The 19,889-nt window shown below is 22.3% G+C and overlaps 6 protein-coding genes across 6 annotated transcripts; 3 read left to right on the plus strand and 3 right to left on the minus strand. All coding sequences in view use genetic code 6, as the record gives it.

Moving 5' to 3' along the window:
* Positions 1-475: 475 nt before the first annotated feature.
* TTHERM_00128940 (transmembrane protein, putative) lies at positions 476-1,178 on the minus strand (the record flags this gene model as incomplete). Its single annotated transcript, XM_001016375.3, has 4 exons — positions 476-585; positions 633-668; positions 765-870; positions 957-1,178. The coding sequence occupies 4 exons, from the start codon at positions 1,176-1,178 to the stop codon at positions 476-478; spliced, it is 474 nt and encodes a 157-aa protein (XP_001016375.1).
* Positions 1,179-2,489: 1,311 nt separating this feature from the next.
* TTHERM_00128930 (Serine/Threonine kinase domain protein) lies at positions 2,490-4,857 on the plus strand (the record flags this gene model as incomplete). The annotated part of the gene is made up of 3 exons (XM_001016374.3): positions 2,490-2,741; positions 3,001-3,525; positions 3,841-4,857. The coding sequence occupies 3 exons, from the start codon at positions 2,490-2,492 to the stop codon at positions 4,855-4,857; spliced, it is 1,794 nt and encodes a 597-aa protein (XP_001016374.1).
* A 613-nt stretch (positions 4,858-5,470) lies between these two features.
* On the minus strand, positions 5,471-6,238 carry TTHERM_00128920 (hypothetical protein; the record flags this gene model as incomplete). Its single annotated transcript, XM_001016373.3, has 1 exon — positions 5,471-6,238. The coding sequence occupies one exon, from the start codon at positions 6,236-6,238 to the stop codon at positions 5,471-5,473; it is 768 nt and encodes a 255-aa protein (XP_001016373.1).
* Positions 6,239-7,873: 1,635 nt separating this feature from the next.
* On the minus strand, positions 7,874-8,431 carry TTHERM_000128899 (transmembrane protein, putative; the record flags this gene model as incomplete). The annotated part of the gene is made up of 1 exon (XM_012797682.1): positions 7,874-8,431. The coding sequence occupies one exon, from the start codon at positions 8,429-8,431 to the stop codon at positions 7,874-7,876; it is 558 nt and encodes a 185-aa protein (XP_012653136.1).
* Positions 8,432-10,639: 2,208 nt separating this feature from the next.
* TTHERM_00128900 (kinase domain protein) lies at positions 10,640-12,718 on the plus strand (the record flags this gene model as incomplete). The annotated part of the gene is made up of 3 exons (XM_001016371.2): positions 10,640-10,906; positions 11,030-11,557; positions 11,759-12,718. 3 exons carry the CDS (start codon positions 10,640-10,642, stop codon positions 12,716-12,718), a joined length of 1,755 nt encoding a protein of 584 aa, XP_001016371.2.
* An 808-nt stretch (positions 12,719-13,526) lies between these two features.
* Positions 13,527-19,243, plus strand: TTHERM_00128890 (hypothetical protein; the record flags this gene model as incomplete). The annotated part of the gene is made up of 8 exons (XM_001016370.2): positions 13,527-13,587; positions 13,755-13,823; positions 13,916-13,984; positions 14,038-14,459; positions 14,765-15,016; positions 15,066-15,153; positions 15,621-16,898; positions 16,956-19,243. The coding sequence occupies 8 exons, from the start codon at positions 13,527-13,529 to the stop codon at positions 19,241-19,243; spliced, it is 4,527 nt and encodes a 1,508-aa protein (XP_001016370.2).
* Positions 19,244-19,889: the final 646 nt, after the last annotated feature.

A 19,889-nucleotide genomic window follows, 5' to 3' on the forward strand; every position in this document is an offset into this window, starting at 1 on the left:
TATTTATTTTAGCAAATAGTATGAATTATAAAACACCAAATAGTTTATTTTTGCTTTTGAATAAATTAAAAATAATATCTCAATCCTTTTTTTTTGAAAGATTTTACTGCTTTTCCAATTAACTAAATTAGTTAAACTAAAAAAATTATTAAAAAAATCAGCTAATTATAACAAAATTCAGCTAATATCCAGCAACTGTGCTCACTTTTTATCCAATAATTCATAAATTTAGTATAAATAATTTGTTTAATAAAAATTTCATTATGAGTTGTAGAAACAAATTAACTTGTTAAAATGTAAAACAAGTCAATTTAAACCATTAAAAATGTTAGAATATGAATGAAATGTGCTTTAAATTAATTATAAAAATTATTTGCTAAAAAAAAATTTAAATTAAAACAAAAATAATTATTTTGAATGATAGAAACTAACAATTAAGTATGAAACAGAGAATAAATAAATTAATTTAACTAGCTCAAACAATATTTTAAAAAGATGATTTTTATTTTAATTCTTTTTTTCTTTCGATGATTCTCTTTCTTTCTTTAAATGTAACATCAAGAAGTTTAGCCCCTGTAACATTTTCTGTTATTAAAAAAATGATTATAATGCTTAATTTTGATTTAATTTACCTGTAGGATTTTATAGTGGCTTGTCTTACTGTATTCCTAAATTGTAATAATTTTATAAATTAAATATCAATATCAAATAAGCGATATTTAAGAAAATTATTTATATATGTATATTTATTCATGATTAAATACTTATTAAATTCATTGGATTGTTTTGCAACTCTGGTGGTAAAGAGTTTTTCAAATCTTATTTTGCCCTTAAAATACTTTCTGTGATTTCTCTTGTTAAAGCAATAGACTTTTCATTTAAAAATAGATAATAATAATTTAATAATTGTTCACAAATTTTTTGTTAAAAAATTATAAAAATTGATAATGCTTCACTTGTTATTCTGTCTTTCTCATGATATCTACTATTTCGGCTGGTTTTTCATTTTATGGGGCTAATAATTTAAGAATTACTTTAAAGTAATTGTATCCCATTCCTATTTATCTGCCAAAATTTCTACATGCTATTGGTAGCTAATTTCCAAGTCTAAACGAAATAAATGTTGCATAAGCAGTTCCTGGAAGAGTAATTATTAATAAATTAGTAATCCAACCCATTCTAAAAAAATTATCTATCTTTTATTGGCCTTTCTTTGTAAAAAATATGTTTAGATGTGCTAAAAATATAAATTTTAATGGTTATAAAATTATTAAAATATTCGCTTATTATAATTTTTTATAGAAAATTCAAAAATATTCTCTACAACTTCGTCAAGTTTTATAAGGTTGATCGATTCATAGATGGATTTTAAATATTATTTAGATTTTCAGTTCAATCTTCATCAGATAAATTTTAATAGACAATAAATAATTAAGTATTATTTTATAAGACAATAAAATTAAATTGAGAACTAAAAGGCCTATTTAGTCATGAAAAACTCATAGAGTGTTTGTTTTAAGTGTTTGTAGATTTAAAATTTAATTTGATAATAATCAATATTTTTGTTACTTTAATCAAATTCGATACTATCTTTTGTAAAGTTATCAAATGTACATTTGAAGTTACAAAACACATTTCTTAATAATATAATTATAATTACAAAATACTCCTTGTTATTTTTCAAATCATCTTATGAAGAATAGGATTCAAGGATAATATCTGATCAATATAATTTAAAATTTATTAAATAAAAATAGAACTTTAATCTTTTGGAATGCATGTAAAAATTAATATGTAAATAATAGATAGTTAAAATGAATTAATTTAATCTCCAAAAAACTATGTTAATAAATTAGAAACAATAAAAGAACATTACTTCATTAGGATTTAATTCAAAAATAATACAGTCAATCAGTCAGTATTTGCAATTTATACAGAATTTTACAGGAGGAGGAGAAGAAAATAAATATGACCCGCAATTTATAGTTTTTATATTAAATATTTTAAAGTAATAAACAAATTCGCTAAAAGAAATCAATTATTCAATCAATCAAAAAAACAAAAAAACAAATAAAAAGAAATTAATAAATAAATAAATATAAAACAATCGATTTAACAAAATAATTAGCAAATAATTTCAAAAATAAAGAAAGAGACAATTAAGCTGCTAGGCATTGAAAAACACGCAGAAATAATAAATAAATAAGATTACTTCAATAAGAAGCTATTAAAAGCAAAAAAAAAATATATATATATCTTATAAAATAAATTGTATTAAACATAAATAAATAAAAGATAATAAATTAATTAATTGATTAATTATATTTGTTAATTTCAACTTACCAAAGCAGCAGGCAAATAATTAAACAACATAACAAAAAATTTAAGAAAACCCAAAAACAAACAAACAAACATACACATAGGCAACAAAGAAAAAAAAAGAAAGGAGGTGATTGAAGAAAAAAGATAAATAAAATCGATATAGCAAAATGGAATGGGAATGTAAAGAAATTGATAAATACATAGTTCTTAATAAGCCAATAGGCAAAGGAAATCAAGCAACTGTTTACGAATCATACAGAAAAGATAACTTGTAAATAGTTGCAGCAAAAGTTTTTGATTTAACTTAGAATGGTTAAACAAATTAAGCTAGAAACCTTTAAAGATAGGTTAAGATTCTTACAACATTAAAGCATCCATATATTTTAGAGTGCTTTGACATTAAACAAACCCAAAAGAATGTAAATACTTTTTTTATACTTTAGTTATAACTCAAATAATATTGTCAATTTACCAAATAATTTATCTGTTATAATCTCAGAGTAAAAAAAATGTGATAAATAAAAGCTCATAGATATCAAATATAAGCCTAATCAAATAAATTATGCATTCAATTTTTGAGAAGCTAATCGTTTTTGAGATAAAAAATCATATTAATATGTTTTTAAATGAAATATTTTACTAATGAATTAACCAACTATTTATTTTTAATACGATTAGTAATACTTCTTCTTAGAGTATTGTGATGGAGGTGATTTAGAAAAATATTTAAAAGAGAAGCAATTTATTACTGAATCTGAATGCCTAGATCTGTTTAAGCAAATAGTCTCTGCATTTCAAATGTTGGAAAAGAAAAATATAGTTCACAGAGACTTAAAACCTGCTAATATACTACTCAAAAATGGATAGTTGAAGATAGCAGATTTTGGTTTCGCTAAAGAAATATAAGATGATGTATAAAATACTATTGTAGGATCTCCTATTTTTATGTGTCCACAGGCTCTTGATGGAACAGGACATTACGATTTAAAAAAGGGAGATGTTTGGAGTGCTGGTGTTTGTCTTTACCTGATGCTTTATGGAATATATCCTTTTTATGCTAGCAATGTTCAAAATCTCATTTAGACACTCAAACAATAACAGTTAGTTTTCAGAGACGACCTCTACAAAAGGTCAGATGCAGTAAAAGATTTGCTTTCTCACATGCTTGAAAAAGAAGAATCTAAAAGGTACACTTGGGACTAAGTAATATTATAAAATTTTTAATTAAAATTGTAAATTGAATCAAGTAATCAAATGGTTTATTTGATAAAAAGCTTGCTGCTATCTTTCTTAAAATTAAATTTTTTATTATTGTTAAATTTGATATAACTTTTGATTGATGGATATCTTTTATTGTTATTATTTTTTAGGAATTTTTAATTAAAATTAAAATAAATCTTTCTTTTTTCTTTCCAATCTATATGTATGTCTTAATTTATTTTTTATCATAAAACCTGCATTCTACAAAAAATTTCCATATTAAACAGTATGTAAGCGTTTTTATATTATTTTTAATAGGTTGCTTCTCATAAATGCTTAAACGCAGGATCACATTATTAAAACAATCCTTTGCTGGGTAGCTTGGAGATGAACCAAGTTTCAGGAATATCGTCGTTTAATAGTGACTATAAGAATGTTGAGCTGAAACAGTAAAATGAATAGAAAAGCTCATCAATTGAAAATCCATAGACACCTAGCTAATAGTAGAATTAGAACAATGTTTCAATTTATAAAAGAAGAGATAATACAAATCAATTGAAATAAATACATTTACTATTTAGATTACTCACTTAATTTGCACTTACATATAGAATTATATGGAAAGGATTTTTTTAGTTAATTGTAGCATAGTAGTAAGGAAATATATACTTTAAAACTGATTCTATTGTAAATGCTATTTTCCTCTTAATGAACTCACTATTACTCAAAGAACACAAATTTTTAAGGGAATTAATATAAAATCCCAAACAATTCATAGCCTTTAGGATACAAAGAAATAAATTAGAAAATATAAACGAAGACGATCTGACTTATTATTTTAATTCAGAAATATACAAGAGTTTCATGTAAAATATTACCATCAACTTCCAGCAAGACACATAAGTATCCATAATGAATTATTCAGAAATGTTTTAAGCTTAGCTAGTTGCAGCAGGCTTCCTAAATGTCATCACTGAAGACAAATGTAATGAATACATAGAATGCTCCTTAAATATTATAAATCAAAACATTTAATAAATGTCTCAAGATGCCTTAAATTAAGAAAACAAAACATATATTACTTTATTGTTGTATCTTTTCTTCCTTCAAAAAAACGAAAAGAGATTGTAGTCTTTTACTAATCCACTTGAACACTATTAAAAGTTGTAAAAATACATGGAAGATATTAATTTCACAAGTAAGCAATAAATATATGATCAAATACAACATTACATTGCTACTGATTTAGCTCAAGGAATGGATGAAGAAGATGATGACGAAGATAACGAAGACGAAGATGAACAACTAGCTCAGTTAATTAACAAATATACATGAATACTAGAATTTCCCTTCTAAAAATAATTTCTTCTCCTAAAAACTATTTCAAAATAAATCAAAACACTAAACAAATTAATTATACTTTTATTCACTAAATTTCGATTCTTTTCAAAAAAATATTTTATATTAAGAATTAAAAATTTAGCTTACAACTAAATATATTAAATTCTGTTGCATAAATCATTTTTTTCTTTTACAATTTAAATATGTCTTAAATCGTATATCCTATAACTAAAATACATTATAATTGTTGATTCTCTAAATAAAATAACAACTTTATTTTTAAATAAATTTGAATTAAAATTATTAATTTAATATATTAAATGCAAGATACTTTTCTTTAGATTTTAAAGAAAAAATAATTACAGTGACTTTGCATTAATTTTTTTTTTAATCAAATAAATAAATTACATTTTAGTTTTTAATTTTTCAAAAATATATTAAATTTAATTTTTTAAAGAATATAATTCAAGCCTTAAATATATTAGTAAAATAATATGATTTAATTGATAATACAAAAAAAAAATATATATATTTATATTAATATAATAGTATTTCAAGTTAAAAAAAATATTTTAGTTTAGTAAAGTTTATATTATAATATAAATTATCAATCTTGAGTTTAACTATGTTCATGTTCAGATTAATTTTGTTCATCTTTTTTTTCTTCTTCGATTGGTTAAACATTACTTGCATTTAGTTGTGTTATGAGACTTTTTAAGGAATTCTAAGAGGAATTGCTAATATCACTAGCATTTTGAATTGGCTCCACATTTAATAAGTTCAATTAATTAAGCTGATTGTTTTAGGCTTAGGCTAGTTAAAAAGTAGATTCACTGCTACTTCCTTCAAAGTTTATGGTCTAGTTACTAGAGAGGGTTTCTGAATTGGCTTACTGTTATATTTAGGCAATTTATGTATTAGCCTATCCCGAGGAGACTTAAGGAGCTACAATGTTATCTGGCAATTAAGAGCTATTTAGACTTTAAAGGGAATTAAAAGCTTCATTTGATCTTTAAATATCAGTAGATGTCATTTAGGTAATTTGTGCCTAGGCTTGGTGGAAAAACTAGAGTAAAGGTGAAATATTTACCTTTGTTGCATCAAGACCATTAATTTGTTAATTAATATTATTCCAGATTTCAATCAATTCAGAATATTTTTGCTAATTCTCATTGGACTAGTCACCTTGAGCTTATTAGCTTTTCTTACCCTCTTAAGATTAATCTATTTTTTTTTTTTACTTTTACAGATGTTCTTATTTAATTTATTTAATAATTTATTCAAAATTTGGTTGCTCTTCAGCGAGTATTTATTCTCTGTAGGCGCGATTCTAAATTATTTTTTTAAAAATCTATTCTTTAGTCAAGCTAGCCATTGTTTTGCTTATTGAATCGTTAATATTATTATTTATTCATAAATTATTTATTATATTATATTTGTTAGTTAAAATCACTTTAATTTTTTTGTTTTGTAGCTTAATTAATGAATTTTTTTGTTTTAAGTAGAAAAAAAAAGTTTATAATTCCTTTTACTTATTTTTTTACCATCTATATTTAAAAAAAATATATTAATAATTAATTTTATTTATTCTTCTACTTTATTGTTTTATTAATTAATAAATGAAAAATGTCTCTTTTAAAGTATTATAATTGTTAATGCTTATATAAAGTATTAGTTATATAATAAAGATTTTAATATTTAAGTATTATTAAATTTATTAGTTTTTACAATTTTTTATAAAACTTTACATATATAGTAAAAGATTTTATTAAACATAAACGCCATTTTCAATATATTTTTATAATTCATGATTTTTTTGAGAAAATAAATAATGATACAAGTTTAAATTAACATATTTTAATATTGATTTAGTTGCCTTTTATAATACAAATTATTATTAGAGCTAATAGAGACTAACTAACATAAAATTGATTAAATTTTTAATATAGAATAACAATAAAAATTTTTCTTAATAGCTATTTAGATGAATTATTTTTATAATTTAAAATATCTATTTTCTTTCTGTGTTTTAGTTTAATAAATGTAAATTTTTTTGTGTTTTTACACCATTAAATTCTAATATTTAAGTCAAAGAAACATATTTAATTTTTGAGATATTTCAATAACTCAATATCTAATAGAAAAACGATTGCCTTTTAAAAAAAATTTGGTAAACTAGACTTTTTAGGTTTTTTCTGTAAATTGCTTTATGAAGATATACAATATTAATTAATCCTTATTAAATTACATTTTTTAGTATTTTATATTTTTTATTTAAAATATCAAAGTTGCTGAATTATTATTATATTAAATAACATAACAGTATAGATAAGTATTTATACACACATTAAATACAAATAAATCATTCTTATAGTATTTTTCAAACAAATTATTTTTATTGATTAAATAAAATGTGCTTCATTGATAGAATGCATCACTTATATTTTGTTTCCTGTCTTTCTTTTTATTCTATTTTTTAAATGCTTTCATCGATTTTTGATGGTTTATGTGTTTATTTTTTATCTGCAATTATTTGTGTTAAATCTTTATTTTAGGTTAATTTATTTGTGTTTATAATCCATGTTTGATAACTTGCACTATCCTCTCCAGTTATTAGTATACACCCATTTAGCCTTCTTTAATACGTAAATGCTAATTATAAGAGAGAGTAGCCGCTGAGTAGTTAGGAAAATTCAAAAAGATTGCTCAATGAAATTACTTTCTCCAATCGGTTAAACCAAATATCCATTATTGAACTTGATATATTCCATAGTACTTTCTCCAATATATTTTAGATTATGCCACTATATCTTAGCATGAGCTTTACTATGGTAGCTCAGTTAAAAATCTCCATAATAGCTAGTAAATAGGTTTGAGAAGGACTCAAAAAGAGGGTTGCTAAAGTATAATTTCTTTTTGAGTGGAAATCAATAAATTTCCAATAATAATCATAATAATATTAATAAAGCTTTATCATTTTAGAGTATCATGATTTTAGAACAACTTTTATTCAAATAATAGTTGTTATTATAAGCAAAAATCTATATATCTCTTTGAATTTTAAGAATGAATGAGTTTAATCTAAATCTTCAAACTCCCAATCTTCCTCTTCGTCTATAATTTCTTATGATACTTTATTCTTTCTTTAGACTTAAATACTTAAATATTAATTAAAAATCTTAATTTTCTTTAAATTCTTCTTAATTTCTTTCTTTTTTTATATGTTGACTTGCTTTAAAATCATTATCTTTATTACTTAATTTATAAGATTATCTTTGTTAGTTTAGAAAGCTTAGCAACTCAAGTAGAATTTAAGAATTAATTAGAATAATATATTATTACTAAGAAGATAAAAATAATAATTAAGGAAGAAATTTAAAGAAGATAATAAAGAGATCATAAGAGAGAAATTATAGAAAACTCTTTACATAATGAATTAAAAATTAATATATAATTAATTCATGAGATTTTTCTTAATAATTTTTTCTTAAAAATTATATTTCTATTAAGTTTTATTTATTTTTTCCTAATTTATTTTGAATAAAAAATAAAAGAAATGTTTTATCATTCAAAATCTAAAGAAAAATAAAAATATAAGAGAAAAATAAAAGTAAACAAAAGAATTATCAGAATCTAGGAATACAATCTTCTTCTTCTCAAGACTTGAGTCAACGATTTGCAGAATAAAATTTTATAAAAATAATAAATATAAAATTTTATCGAGTGAGTTTTTTTTTTAATTGGATTCGAATCAAAATTAAAAAAAACTATTTGACTCTATTCAACTCTATAGTTTTGAAATTTTATTTTAAATTATTAAATCTAAGATATTTTTCTTTGGATTTTAAAGAAAAAATAATTAAAGTGACTTTACTCTATTTTATATTTTAATCAAATAAATAAACTTATATTTTGGTTTTTAATTTTCAAATATATATTAGATTTAATAGTTAATTGAAAAAAGAAATTCTTAAGGCTTAAATAGCAATAATTAGAAAATGATAATTTTTATGAGATAATTTACAATCGGAGCGTTTATGGGCCAATAGGTAGAGAAAAAAAAATCTACCTATAGCCTGTTCTTCCGCCCTCCAAACATTTCGCCTGGATGGCAATTTTTAAAACACTATATTAAAAAAGAACTTTTTATGGAAAAACAAGATTTTAAATTAATTCAATTTTTAAAAAGCAAAAAATAAGGTACATGCTGTTCTTTCAATTATTACAAAAATAATTTCAAAAAAAAAATGGCAGATAGACAAACGAATAAATCAGTAAATTATTTTCAACAAATTAAATTTTAATTAAATAAATTGTGCAAGATTACAGTTAAATTAAATCCAAAAAAAAAGTAATCTTGTTTGAGAAAAAAAAGTATTAAATAAAATAAAATAATTCAAATTTTGTTTATTTTTTAGATTTATTCTGTATGTATTATTTTTACATGTCACCAATATATTTGTGATAATTAAAAATAAAAAAAATTTAAATCAATTTCTATTATCTGCTTTTAAATTATTCTTGGAGCTTAAAAACAATTTTAAAACATTTTCCTTTTATCATAATTGTTTTTTGAATGAAACAAAATCTAAAAAATTATTCTATTCGCTTTAATAAGCAGCAAATATCTTTTTATTTATGTTATAATTTATCAATCAAAAATAAATATAATATGTAAATTAGAATAAAGAAATTTAATATGATTAAAATAAATCAAGATATTTAACAATTTTAAATAAAATAAATCTAATATGACTAAATAAAATAAATTTAATATGATTAAATAAAATGAATTTAATATTATTAAGTCAAGAAATTTATTATGATTAAATAAAATAAATTTAATATGATTAAGTAATGATTAAGTCAAGAAAATTACTATGATTATTTTAAATAAATAAAGAAATACATATTATTAAGTAAAGAAAATTTAATATGATTGAGTAAAAGAAATTTAATATAATTAAAATAAATAAAGAAATTTAAAATAATTAAAGTAAATAAAGAAATTTAATATAATTAAAAAAAATTAAGAAATTTATTATGAACTTATATCTTATTTAAAAAAAAATTTAAGACTGGTAAAGTGGGCAATTAATTAGTTGTAGGAGTGGTCTTAATTAAAGAATATTTAAGGTTGTAAGACCATTTTTAAATTTATCACCTTGAATTAAATATAATTAATTTCAAATTTCAAATTAGAGTACTTATCTCAAATATAATAAACTAAAATAATCCCAAGTTTTCTAATTTTTTAATGAATTTTCAATTAATAATCGTCAATTTGTTAAGGTCAAAGAGAAGCTAATTTAACTTAATTTTTATCTTAAGTTAAATTTGAATTAATTTTGATATGTTTATCTTTTCAAATACTAATTAGCTTTAAGTTTATTTAAATAAAAGCAAAATTAATTTCAATAGAAATATTAGAATTTTAAGTTTTTTTAAGAAGATTTTTTCTTATTTATTTTCTAACTTGGTTTTATAAGTTAAATAAATTTTTACGAAAGTAGCTAGTTCTTTTCGTAATTTAAAAAATTTGCTTATCATAAAGATAAATAAATTTTATAAACGTGATTAAGTATTACTACTTAATTGCATGACAAATGAATACAGTTTTAGCTAGTATCATTTTTAAAAAATATTAATATATAAGAAATACCTGATTGATTATTATATCTAATCCAAATAAAAAATTAACTTTTAAACTTCAAATTATTAGATAATTTTTTATAGAATAAAAGAATAAGATATAATTAATTTAGTTAAACCTTTGATGAATAATAATATGCAAATCAAAAAAGTAGGAAATTATTATATATTTACTTCTAAGGAAAATATACTTGGCTCAGGAACTCAAGCAACAGTTTATTTAGCGAAAAGATCGACTGATGAGCTCACAGTAGCAGCAAAAATTTTTGATATGACACAAAATTTTTCAGAGAAAGATTAGGAAAGCATAAAAAGATAGCTAGATATTTTATTTACAACAAAGCATCCCTATATATTAGAATGCTATGATTTTATTCAAACTAAGCACAATGTAAATGAGTTATTCACTTAATAATTTATTCAGATTAAGCATTTTTGCAATGTTTTTTGCATTTCTACAAAAAATTCATTTAAAGACTGAATGATTAATTTGATCTTTTACTTATTTTAATAGATTTATTTATTTAGTGAATATTGCAATGGAGGAGATTTGTAATAATATATTGAAAGCCGTCCTTACATATCAGAGGCAGAATGTCTTGATTTGTTTAAGCAAATTGTTTCAGCTTTGCAGGTGCTTGATAAAAATAATATAGCACATAGAGATTTAAAGCCTGCAAATATCTTATTGAATAAAGGTTAAGTAAAAATAGCAGATTTTGGGTATGCTAAGCGTATTTAAACTGGAAATATTAAAAACACTTATGTTGGATCTCCAATATTTATGTCTCCATAAGCTTTAAATGGTGGAAATTACGATTTGAAAAAAGCTGATGTCTGGAGTGCAGGTGTTTGCTTGTATTACATGCTTTTTAAAAAATATCCTTTTGAATCATAAAAGGAGGATTTAGAAGAGTTGAAGTAAGTTGTTTGGCAGGCTTAGCTGACTTTTCCAGAAAATTAAAAGCGTTCGAAATTAGTAAAAGAACTGCTTTTAAAAATGCTCGAAAAAGATGAGGAAAAGCGTTTTGATTGGAATTAAGTAAGATTTTATTAATAAAAATTTGTTTCTTTCTTTATTTGCAGATTTTAAGATATAAATAAATACTGTTTGTTAATAATAGATATTTATAAAAAAATTTCTATTTAACAATACTTTATTATTTATTAATTTTAGTAATTTAAATTTGTATTATATATATATATATATATATATATATATTTATGTTAAAAATTAAAAAAGGTTGCTAATAATGAATGCTTAAATTACAATAGTTCTATAAATTAAAATCCTTTACTCAGGAGCTCAGAGCTGAATTAAGTTTGTGGGATTAGTTCTTATAACTAGAATTTAAAAGACTAGGCTCTCGTTACAGATAAACCTGTAATCCCTACTAATTAGCAAACTATTTAGAAGCACTTTAGTGACTCTGAATTGGATAGTACTTCAAAATAGTTTTCATAGCAAAGAGAAAAATAGAAAGGATTGATTTTAGTTCACAATTTACTAGTTTTCCTCTCTATATTCCCTTAAAAGTATTAAGACATATGGAGACAGATTAAGATTTTTCACGATTAATCAATATTGGATTAGCTAGGAGAAACACCTAAGAAATCTTTGATCTTACTTATGTGCACTCATTTCATATGTTCTAGGATGCAAATGCAGGATTTAATATTAAGATCATAGATAATGATTTAATAACATGTTAATCGTATAAAACCAATTTATACTCCTCTATTACCAGAATATTTTTAACAAGAAAATTATAAAAGTTTTATATAAAATTTGAGAAGCTAGAATCAATTAATAGATTAAATCTCTGTACAGACAAAACCAGAGTTAATAGAAATTTTAAAAAAGATAGGATTTAATTAATCTTTTGAGAACATAGAAAAAAATGTATAAAATATTATTGAATTAGCTATTTTCAATTTGATAGATTACATTGAACCTGTATGTAAGCAAGCTGTCTTGGCTAATAATAAAATTATTTTGAGCTTATTCTCAAATCTACTCACTCTCATGTTCTACTAAGAAAAAATACAAAATAACTAATTTGATTTTGACACTTATGATCAACTAATTTAAAAGCTTGAAAATCTAAACTTTGCTTCGTTAAATGAGCTCTATAAATAAATTTGTGAATATTAAAAACATTTCAAATAGTAGAACGAAGAAGATGACGATGATGATAAATGATTTAATTCATAATAAAAAAATTATTTTACAATCATAAAATGTTTTTATAAATTTATTTTTTAATTTATTGCTTTTTTTTAAGTTTAATTTTAAAAACTAAAAATTTGTCTTTTTAAAATTATTAAATATTCATTTTTAATATTTAATTTAGCAGAAATTTAAATATTCAAAATATCGTTGAAATTTAACTTAATTTTATTTAAAAATTGTAATTTCTTTAGATATTTAACCATTTTTTAAAAATATTGAAGATCGATTTTCAAATAAAAGTATCTATAAATTTAAAAATTGTAATTAAATTAATTTTAATTTAAAAGAAAATGCTTTTAAATTTAATTTCGCTTCAGTTTCAGCAAGCAATAAACAAACAAACAAAAAAGAAAGCAATCAAGTTAAAATATTATTTTTTAAAAATAATTAAGGATTTGCTATTTATTTTTGTAATTTAATTCATAAATTTAAAAGCAAATGTATTTAGGTAAAGTAAATACTAAATTCAATTTCATTAGGAAATAATTGTATTTAAGAAATCAAAAAAATTATAAACAGTTTATGAATCAATCAATGAATAATATTGTTAATAAAAAATTAAGACCTTGTTTAATTTCATAATTAATTTGAAGGAAAGGGATATTGACAACAAATAAAAATTAGTCAAATAACTAGAAATATTAGAAATTATATAAAGATAAATAATTAATCAATCATTCATATATAATTAAGTAAGTAGAGGCTAAAGAAATTAAAATAGCTTACCATAACATAATATAATATATTATTTATTTGAATTAACATTTTATTCTTTGTGATGGACACGCATGTCATAGATTGTATTCTAAAGCAAAATAATGCGTTTCAGCCAAATTTCAGTAAAAATACTTTAGCTTGCTTATTTATTTATTCGTTCTTTTTTAGAAAAAGCATTTCAACAATTTAATATTTCAAAGCATTATAAAAATGAGTGCTTTTGATGGTATTATCTTCAATTTAAATATTGTTTTAAGCATTTTTATTAAATTTATAAACTTATTTTTAGATGCCAGAGAAGCACAGGAATCGAGCTCAGAAATAAATGAAAGTTTAGAAAGCGATTAAGAAGCATACAGTAAAAATTATTTGTCAGTTGATAATCTAAGATTTATAAAACTTAAGAAATAAAAATTTGATAAAATTAAGTTAAATGATTAATAAAAATAGGTGTAAATGTTACTAAAATAAATACTCTAAGTTCTTCCATAGATTTCTCTTTATAGTCATCTTATAATTGTAAGATTATTTTAAAAAGAAATCAAAATATTTGGCATAATCAAAATATTTAGAAACAAACAGATTAGATAATTAAATATAATTCGAAGAATTTGAGCTTGATGAATCCTTGAGCAATGAAATTTCTGATATTTTTACAAGCAACAACAGCTAAATTAGTTAGAAAAATAAAGTGAAATAAGCTAGTATAGCTCCTGCAGGAGGAGTTATCTTGATTGAAGAATAAAATTAAATTATAGAAGATTAATATAAAGATACTCAAAATACCAAACAGAATTCAGTATAAGTTAATCAAAAGCAATTTATGAAAAAGAGCAGTATTTAAGATGGAGTTCAAGAATAAGATAAGGAAGGTATAAAAGTTGATCCTGCTATTGAGAATATTCAGCTTAAAAAGGAAATAGAGAGTTTAAACTTCACTTTAAAACAATAAGAAAAAGAGAATTTCTACCTTCATCAAAATATTAAAACTCTGGTAATATAAACGATATTTTAGAAAATTTAGTATAAATCCGTTAATAAAAAATGCTTGATTTTTGAATTAAATATTTAATCGAAGAACTTTTTATGGATATTGCATTCTTATTTGAAGCTTAAGCTCATTTGTTGATTTTAAATCTTTAAAATTTAATGATTATTTATTTTTAAGTCATTTAGAGCCCTATAAATTAAAACAATAAATAAATTATCTATTTAAACAAATTTCTTTTGCTAATTTAAGTTATTCATATCAAAAAATTTGATTTTTAATTTAATTTATTTAATTTTAATGTTTAACAGAAAGAAGAATTGTATGGACAAAAGTTAAATGCACAAAAGAAACCAGCTTATGAAGATTAAAATCATTTTTTTTAAATTAATTCAAATCCAATTAAAAATTAGAATTCATTCAATAAAGCCAATGAAAATTCTTCCTTGAAAAATTCTGCTGAAAAAAAATAATTAAATTTACAATAAAAACACGATCAAGAAGCTGCTTCTTCCACATAAATTAATATGTTAAATGAGTAAATGCATGTACTTCGAAACGAGGTAAATATTAATTTTTTAAATAAAAACTTATTTATTCGTTACTATAAAGATGAGTACAATGAAAGAAATGTATCTTGCTAAGCTCAAAGAGTAGACATTTTTAGTCGAGACCTTAACTAAAAAGCTTGGTGAAAAAGGTATCTATCTATCTATCAATCAAAAATTAATATTTAGCAATTTCAATAATTTTCAATAAATAAAATCTATGATAATTGATGGGATTTCGATTAAAAACTTTTTAGACATTTTTTAATTAAAATATTTTAAGCTTTTAAAGGAAATTTAATTAAAACTTGAATAAATAGGATTGTTGCTGATATAAAACAAATTCATTTATCAAAAAACTGGTTAATCTTTTAATTTAAATAATTTTTACTAACTAAAGTAAATGAGTAATCATTTTGTTGTTTGTTGATGAAAAAAACAAAATTAAATTAATTTTTATCTTGAGTTAACCTAAATATTATTCAGAATTAATCAAATTTTAATGGATAAAATATATTTCGAGCAACATAAAATTTTTTTTTAATTAAATTGAGAATTAATTTTATTTGTTTATTTTATCAAAAAATTAATTTTAATAGATTATTTATTAATAATATAGATGAATTCATACAAAAAATGAAAAATAGCTACATTAATAGCCTAAATTAATCTAAGAATTCATAACTAATTTAGTCATAGATTTATTAGAATTCAGCAAATTAATAGCAGTAAAGTTCTCATTTATTGCAAGAAAGTTGCATTTCGGAATTAAATAAACCAATGTCTATACAACAAAGCATAATATCTCAATAACACTGCTTGTAGTAATAGCAGTAAGGATAATTGTAACAACACTTCAATAATACTTTTGATTAGGTGAAGCTTTCACAAGAATTTGAGCAATTAAGAAGAGATATTAAGTTTTCAACGATTGGAAATATAAGTCCTTTTTTGAGAGATGAAAAAGTGGGAGGATTAAGAGAAGATCTTTTAAGCACAACTTCTAATCTATAGCAAGGACCGAATAGCAGCTCAAATAATAGCAATTATTGTAATTAAAGCACTAATAATTATAGCAAAAATCAGATTTAATAATAATCTCCTTTCAACTAAAGCAAGTACCACAATCTTTCTCACATATCTAACTTATCTAACAGAGGGTATTCAAATGAGTTTAATCCTAATAACAGCATTAACGGAAATATTGCCTAGCATAATTCATCATAGATCCAATAGTAAAACTAAGGAAGCAGCAGTAACATTACGGTTGTAAACCAAACAGGAATGAACTGTAATAATAGCACAACTACTCACATGACATCTACTTCGATTAATTCTAACAATGTAAATATGAACAGTAATATAAACAACAGTCATCCTGGTAGAAACAAAGGAGATCTATTAAATTAAAAGAGAAATTCATCATTCACTAACTCCTCAGCTAATGCATCAAACAATTTGAATTAGTCTTTATTACATTAAACACAAAATACAAACAATCAGAATGCAAACAATTCAATACTACAATTTACACCTGTATCAAATAAACATTTAAATTAATCCAATTCAGGCAGTTAATAAAATAATCCTACAATGGCATCTCAAAATACTCAGACTTAAATGTAGTAAACTTCAAAGTAGCAATAAATTACTTTAGATTTTAGATTGACTTTCAATTAAAATGAATTATTCAATGCAGCTTAGACTTAATAATAGTAATTTGCTATTTTATCATCTCAAGATACATAAAATACTTCAAATCATCATAACATTGATCCTTACATTCAAGATGTTGAGGATTCAAATTAATCACACCACTTTGCAAATAGGTAAACTCAGTTAGCTTCTCAAATCTGCTCTCAATAAAAATAAAATCCTTAATTACTTTAAAATAACAGTAATCATTAAAGAAACTCACTTTAAAATAATGATAATTTACTATCTATTTTAATAGATCCTGAAAACCAAACAAACGATTAGAAACCCAAAGCAAATTCCAATGAAGTATACATTTATAATGCAAATTACCCCAAACACATTATTGAGGCAGATAATAAATCAAGGGATAATAATAATTTAAGCAATTGCAGCAATAACTTTCCTCTATCAACAAAAGTTTAAAACACAAATAATAGTCTTGCCAACAAGAGCCTGAAAGAATAACTAATGAACCAACAAATTCTTTAATAAAAGAAACAATAAATTTTGTAAAATTAGCAGTAATAAACTTATTAAAATTTAATTGTAAAGAGCAATAATCAAGATCTGCTAAAGAACCTAAAGAAATAATCTGGTACAAATTAAAATTAAAACCAACAACACTCGCAATAAAATCAAAGTTCACCAAAAAAACAATAATCGAGATCTTATCACATATCTTCAAATTAGAATTAAAATTCAAGCAATAGTAAAGCTCAATAAAATTGTTTATAATAATAAATATAAAATGCAGCAAATCCATAGATTTAATATTAAGAGTATATCCCTAAACTTAATAATAATTATAATTAAATGAACAGTCAAAATTCCACTAAAAATCGTAAACAAAACAGCACTATAGTTTAAGGGTTAAATTCTTGTGTTAGTAATCTATAAGATAACACTATTCCTAGCAGTACAATGAGTTAAAATAGCAATTTTTCCAATAATTTACCTATTTTTAGAAGTATTAATAACGATTAATAGAATCATAACTCAAGCTGCAACAGTAATTAGAATGGTTATAACCCAAATAACAACAGTTTTAAATTCCTTAATGGTAAAAACAATATTAATAATAATATCACATCATAAAACAACTCTTCTACAACCTCAAATAATGTAAATTAATCTTAAGTAGAAAAGAAGAGATTCTTACAAACTACATAGATATCTTCTTCCCATAATAATCAACCTGCATCTAATAAATTTTCTATGATTGCAAGTCCAGGTAAATATAGTAACAGTAATTCTGAATAAAAGTAGCTATTTTTAAGAACTTAATAAATTTATCCTACATCTTCAAGTAATAACAACAATAATAACAATACTAGTAGCAGCTAGCAAAGGTAGAAAAGTTTAGCAATTCCCTCTTAGTTGAGTGTTAATCATACTAATTAATCTTAGCAAAGTTCTTTAAAAGTACCAATGAGTGCAGGAGGAGCTAGAAAAAATAATTCTCTAAGCATAAATAGCTAAAATACTTGCAATAATACTAACCTAATACCCACAAACTTCAATGCAACTACTGCTCATAGCACAACATCCTCTCATAGTAGTGCATATTAAAAAGGACTTTAAGATTTGTTTAAATTTAACTAAAATGATAAGTAAAAAAAGTTAAATGACTTCTTTAGCAAGACTCTCTAAGTGAGACCTGGTGAGCTGAAAAGCTTAAATGAGAATCTTGGAAGCTATTCAAATTCTAAAAATGCAGCTAAACTTGTTTAGCAAATGGAATTCTCTTCTTTGGATGATGTTGAGATTTAGCTGGATGATTTGTAAATATTGAGCAATTAAATAAAAGAGGTGTTGCAAAACGATCCACTCAAAAAAAATACAGAAGAAAGAATTCAAAAAGGTAATTAATTAAATAATGGTCTGCGTCAAAGTGGTGGTTTAAATTCTTAAACTCAGCAGTAACAACAGTAATTACAAAACAACAACAACAACAATAGAAGTTAATCTGAAAATCATAACTACTAAAATCTATAGCAATAATTTTAATTGCATCAATAGTTAAATAACTGCCTAAATTCTTAAATAGTTAACGCCTAATCATAATATACAACAAATCCAAATAAAAAGATACCAGTTAAATCTCATGAGTATACCTAAAATATACAAAATTGTCCTGAAGATCAATAAGGTTAATTATAGCTAAATAATTATGTTGCATCAAATACTACAAACCAGAGAGTAAGACCTCCAAAAAATAACAATTTTATTTTCAACGAAAATAATAAATCTATACCATATCCAATTGCATAAAATCCAAGTGGAGCCTCAACTACCTCTTCAGCTACTTAGCACTCTAGAAATTTCAGTGCTAATAATGTTAACAATAACAATAATAATAGCAATTTGAAAAACTCTAACTATAAAATCCATAGGAAGCATCTAACCCTTTTAAACACTGATGATATAAGCTCTAAAAACTAAGGAAATTACGCTTAAAGTGAAATTAGCACATAAAAAGCTGCTTTTAGTGATATTCATAATTTCCATAATAATAACCAAAATCAGTATCACTAGCTATATTGATTCATTCGTTTGATCGATAAGTTGTTTATAATTTTTAAATAAAAATATCTTAACATTAAACCACAAACAAATTTTAAGCATAGATCTATCTATCTAAAAAAATCTATGAATCTCTTAATTTTCTAAGTCTTTTTAAAATAATTACAAACTGATTTTAGTATTTACTGATATATTTTTCTAAATAATATTCACACAAATAATAAAGAAGAATAATTTGATTAAATTAACTCTATTCTATTTAAAAACTTTATTATAAAATATAATTAACAAACAAACAAATAAACATATATACTTATGTAAGTAGTTTATAAAAATAAATATCTAAATTTTATTGTAAATTTCTGTCTGTCTGGTTATTATGTATATATATAATATATTAAAAATTATTATGAATTTTATACTTTAGTTCTTTAGTTAATTAAATCTAAGTTATTACTATGCATACTTATTCGAATTTTATTTACCTATCCTCTTCATATTTACTTATTTTTACTCAATAAAAACTATTTTTAAAGATTGATTACCTTATTTAGTTATCCCTAAAGTTATTTGAAACACAAATCTGCACATAAAATATAATTATAATTACCAAAATTTAAATAAATATCTCTCAATCAACAGAAGCCAATATAGATAACTAAGAAAA

This window comes from Tetrahymena thermophila (genome assembly GCF_000189635.1).
Source record: "Tetrahymena thermophila SB210 genomic scaffold scf_8254645, whole genome shotgun sequence".
Lineage (NCBI taxonomy): Eukaryota > Ciliophora > Oligohymenophorea > Hymenostomatida > Tetrahymenidae > Tetrahymena > Tetrahymena thermophila.